This window comes from Macrobrachium nipponense, chromosome 18 (genome assembly GCF_015104395.2).
Source record: "Macrobrachium nipponense isolate FS-2020 chromosome 18, ASM1510439v2, whole genome shotgun sequence".
Lineage (NCBI taxonomy): Eukaryota > Metazoa > Arthropoda > Malacostraca > Decapoda > Palaemonidae > Macrobrachium > Macrobrachium nipponense.
This window is the reverse complement of record NC_087211.1, coordinates 70,069,585-70,074,584: the sequence shown is the minus strand read 5'-3', so window position 1 is coordinate 70,074,584 and position 5,000 is coordinate 70,069,585. Positions and strand designations below refer to the sequence as shown.

The window sequence follows — 5,000 nt, the reverse complement described above, 5'->3', positions numbered from 1 at the left end:
ATATATATTATATATATATATATATATATATATATATATATATATATATATATATATATATATATACATGTACGTACAGCAGCTTACAATAATCAGCAGTAGATTCAGAGGTATATACTAGAAGACGATCTGTAACATATTTCCAGGAAACCTACACAGTAGGATTACCTTATTCTCTAACGATCATTTCATAACCACGAATATTAATGATCTACTCTAATGATTCCTGGTACTCAACACTCCCCCTAACCCCTTCTCCATTTCAACATCCCCATTATCCATCTTTTCACCTACGCTCATTTTTCCCAGAGCGTCCTTATCTATGGATATTATTATTCTTATTATTATTCAGAGGGTGAAACCTATTCAGATGGAACAAGTCCACCACAAGGGCCATTGACTTGAAATTCAAGCTTCTTTGGCACATTCTGATTGCCTCTGCAAGACGTCTAACTCCTTTAACTGCATCTAGCTCCATTTTCAATTCTCAAATTCGGGCGGTCCTTATGAGTTGTAGTGTGACTCAGCGGCCTCATTAAACTAATAATAATAATAATAATAATAATAATAATAATAATAATAATAATAATAATAATAATACGTTACCTCTACAAGGCAATGAGCATATATTGAATATGCTGTCATACATTCCACTCAAGGCCTCGTGATGTGCAGAAATCAAATATTCTGCCAAATAATATAGTCTGCCATTGAATAAAAATTATATATTTTCTTGGCTCTACGGAACCAGATGAAGAATGTGTGCATATTCGCAATGTATAATCAGTGGGTTTCCATGAAATTTTAATGTGAGGATGGGTGTCGAATGAGGTTATATTTTTCATTAGATTTAGAAATGGATCCGTATATGGATCGAAGACTTTTAAAAATTTAATTTAATTTCTTTTGGTTCTGTTATCCGTAGCTATCAGAGCCATTTCGGAATTTAACACGAACAGTGATGGGAATTATAGACTATTCCTATGCTCTCAGTGTACGTACATGAGGTAATTTACTGTTATAAAAATGTATAGATATTTGAATGTAAATATTATGCATAGGAATATTTTTGAAAAATAAATAAATAAACCTGGGGACTATGAAAAACTTATTGACGTAAAAGAAAAATTATAAATTATCATAAAAATGTATTCATATTTGAATAATGAAATCATGCGTATGAATCTTACAAAAAAAAAAAAAAAAAAAAAAACAACCCTGGTGAGCTAAAAAAAAAAAAGTCATTGACGTAAAATAAAATCATACATTATCATAAAAATGTATATATATATTTGAATAATGAACGTGAGTATACGAAACTTAAAAAAACATGATGAATTAATAAAAAAAAAACTTATCAACGTAAAAAGAAGTGCTTCGTTTTCGTAAAGCCACAATTATCACCATATCAATATTCTGTTATTCGTATCAGGTATTTTTACAATTAAGTAATTTCCTTTACACATTACGAGGCCAAGTTGACCTTTCAAGTGAGTCTGTTTCATCATATGGGAACATTAATAAGCTGAAATATAAAATAATGATACTTAAATTTGTAATATAATCATGTCCTATCTGTAATGTCATCATAACTTTTAAAATTTCTGAAAATCTTGACATTCTAATACATTCAGATACTCCAACGTAAAGAAATTAGGGAAAGAAATACTTCATATTTGCTGCAAAGATAAAAATGTATTTTTATAAATGCTCAATGTACAATAAGGAAAAAATAATTCTCAGGAAACATCAGTTACTCATACATTCGTATTCTTTTATACCCGTAGTGTTCCCTTGATTTTTTATGGGTCCGTCGATAAGTTCTTCCAAAGGTCAAATTACGGCTCATTCAGATACAGGTCAAAGGTCAGAGCTTCATTTTCCAAGCAAATTGGCATGACCATGGGACAGACCACCTAGTCCCCCGTACTGGTTACCAATGTGGTTTCCATGACTGTACCCATTGGAATTGCTGTATCCATTGGCATAGTTTCCAGCGCTCAAGAGACCTCCGTAGCCACCGTATCCACCACCATATCCTCCGTTCAGGCCTAGACCTAGACCGCCGAGTCCTCCGTAGCCGAGTCCACCGAGTCCTCCAAGGCCTCCATATCCAAGTCCTCCGAGTAATCCGGGCTCTGGATCAGCACTTCGCTTCCCGAGGAAGTGTGTGTTAAGATGGCCATGGTTCAGCCCACCAGATCCTCCGAAGCCTTTCAGAATGTGGTTTCCATGATTGTAACCATCAGAATGGCTGTAACCATTAGCATAGTTGCCAGCGCTCAGGAGACCTCCGTAACCACCGTATCCACCACCATATCCTCCGTTTAGGCCTAGGCCTAGACCGCCGAGTCCAAGACCTCCGTAGCCAAGTCCACCGAGTCCTCCAAGACCTCCATAGCCAATGCCAGGAGCCGCGTCAGCCACCAAGGCTATCAACAGGACGGCGAACTGAGGAGAATATTAAACTTATTAAAAGAACGAGAGAGAGAGAGAGAGAGAGAGAGAGAGAGAGAGAGAGAGTTTAGCCGTTATATGAAAGATTCTTTTAATATCAGATTTAACATTATATGATTAAAAGAAGATAGACATTACAGATTGACTTGTCTGTATGAAGCAAGAGTTGACACAAGAATTTCTTGTGTGTTTAGGGATTTACAACAAAAACAACCTTAAGTTACTTTAAGTGTAAAATCAAGAGAACTAATATTAATATCAGAACCAAACACATTTTTAGTAAATACATATATGTGTCAATATATGGCCTCAAACAATTCTTCCTCCTTACCAAAGACCTCATGTTTATCTTTCAAGCAGTGGACCTCTGCTGGACGAAGGCTGCTTGCGTTATGCCAGTCAGGTTCCAGAACGGCCTTTATATATACGAAAGGACGCCGCAAGAGTTGTCCTTTTCCCTTTGGGTAAGTCCCCCGGCCAGCCACACCCGAAGTTCAAGTAAATTAATGCTGTCATGACCATGAATCACTCCAGAATCTAGCTTACCCTTGAATTAGTACGTCATCTTATGAGTCTCGTTAATGGCGCTCTCTCTGTCTTAGACTTAATGGTACAATTCTTTCCTCATTAGTGAGAAGGCTCAGGTTCCAACTCTGGTCGAGGCAGAATGATTTTCGCAGTAATCCATTGGACTAGATTTGGTTGTTCTGATCTAAATAATGAATTAAGGATCCGGTTGTCACTCGATTGAGGTGTCCATTAGAAAGGGCGAGAAGGGCACAAGGAAAGCAGGCTTAAACCAAATGACAAGGAAATCTGGAGGGTAGCGCTCTCTGAAGCCATCTCGCCAAAGGCAAGAATAAAAATAAAAATTGATAATTTTAAATGTATTCTTTAATTGATGAATCGAAGAAGACTGTCAGGGATAAGGACTTCCATTTCATTAGCATTCGTCCACTTTTCAGAATTCATGCTGATCTTGGATAAAGGACCTTGACCTTTTCAATACCTCTGCCATTATGTCGATCTTACATTTTCATAATCTCCTTCTCCTATTCGCTCCTCACGTTTTTTTTTTTGCCAAATTCCATGGTATAACACTACAAAAAAACGTATTCTTTTCAAGATATATTAGTTTCATAACCATAATTCTACTAGTCGCTTCTATCCTCTCAAGCTAGACCTACTTCTTTTTCTCTTCTTTCACTCATTCCCTTGGGACTTCTCCGTGACCAAAACATACCTTTAATTAAACTCTGCACACCATACCTCATAATCACACATATAACTCCATCAGCTACTAGTACTTCCCCATTCTCATTAGTCAGTTACAAAAGCATTTTCAGATTTGTGCCAATTCCTTTTACTCTCGTATGATTCTTATTTGCCTCTTTTAGCATTCAAGAAGATTTGGAAATACTTGCTCAAAAGTCCCAAGACGATACTTTAGGTAAAGTAAACGCATCTTGATGTTTATCTTTCTAATTTCCAGTACTAATTATATTTCTTTTTAAAATTATCGTCCACATTCATCCCAAAATTTGAATCATTTTACACATTTTACACTTTCGATTCCTCCTTAACTTCTTCGTTCTTGATTCTGTTGTCCAAATACTGCGCTCATTAAAATAATCTCCTTTTCCCTCGTGAATCCTCAGTAATCGAGTCTTCTTCAGATTTCTTTTCATTTCTTCTTCCAAAGTATAAACTCGCAACAACCTTCTGTTGCCCTATTGACCCGAACCTTGAGTCTCTGAAACTCTCCGTCCAGTTCTTCTGCTTCTGTACATTAAATCTCAGTCTACTTTCTTTGAGCTTTTCCCTATTCTCAATTGCATCTTAATATTCTCATTTACATTCCATTAAAACGTACTGTTCGCAATTGCATTCATTTGTCACATTTTGAATCTTATGTTCTAAATATATTTAACTTCTGTTCTCAAATTCGTTGCTATTAGGTAATGGTCAGATTATGATTATCTCCTATTCTTTGACATCCCATCCATTAACTTACAATTTCAGCAATTCTTTATAAGATGACGTCAATATAACAAACCCATATCATTCGAGTATTCTCCTCCCAGAGTTGTATTTACGAATACCATTACATTTGAAAGCGATTCCTAACAATCGAGAAGATTTGGGACTTTTCCTAATGCCTCAATTAATGGTTTATCCATTCATTGAACCATAAAACCTGTCACCTATACTAAGGTAGATTCACATCAACCGTGAATCTGATGTCTAGGCCAGTCCCATACGACACTCCTGATTGGCTGTTGATTAAGCCAATCACAGTGCTGGAAACTCTCAGTCTCTCGAGAGAGTTCACATAGGAGGGATGTATGTTCCATCTCTCTTGAGGGATATGTCTTGCAAAAGTATCCCTCAGGAGAGGTGGAACATATATCCTGCCTATGTGAACCCTCTCGAGAGACTGAGAGTTTCTAGCTCTGTGATTGGCTTATCAACAGCCAATCAGGAGCGTCGTAAGGGACGGGCCTAGACATCAGATGCACGGTAGATGTGAATCTACTATACCT

At 36.6% G+C, this 5,000-nt stretch overlaps 1 protein-coding gene across 1 annotated transcript; it reads right to left on the bottom strand.

The window, feature by feature from the left end:
* Positions 1 to 1,675: 1,675 nt before the first annotated feature.
* Positions 1,676 to 2,886, bottom strand: LOC135196808 (acanthoscurrin-2-like). Its single transcript, XM_064223596.1, has 2 exons — positions 2,789 to 2,886; positions 1,676 to 2,451 (listed from the first exon to the last, which is right to left on the bottom strand). The coding sequence occupies exons 1-2, from the start codon at positions 2,798 to 2,800 to the stop codon at positions 1,876 to 1,878; spliced, it is 588 nt and encodes a 195-aa protein (XP_064079666.1). The 5' UTR covers positions 2,801 to 2,886; the 3' UTR covers positions 1,676 to 1,875.
* Positions 2,887 to 5,000: the final 2,114 nt, after the last annotated feature.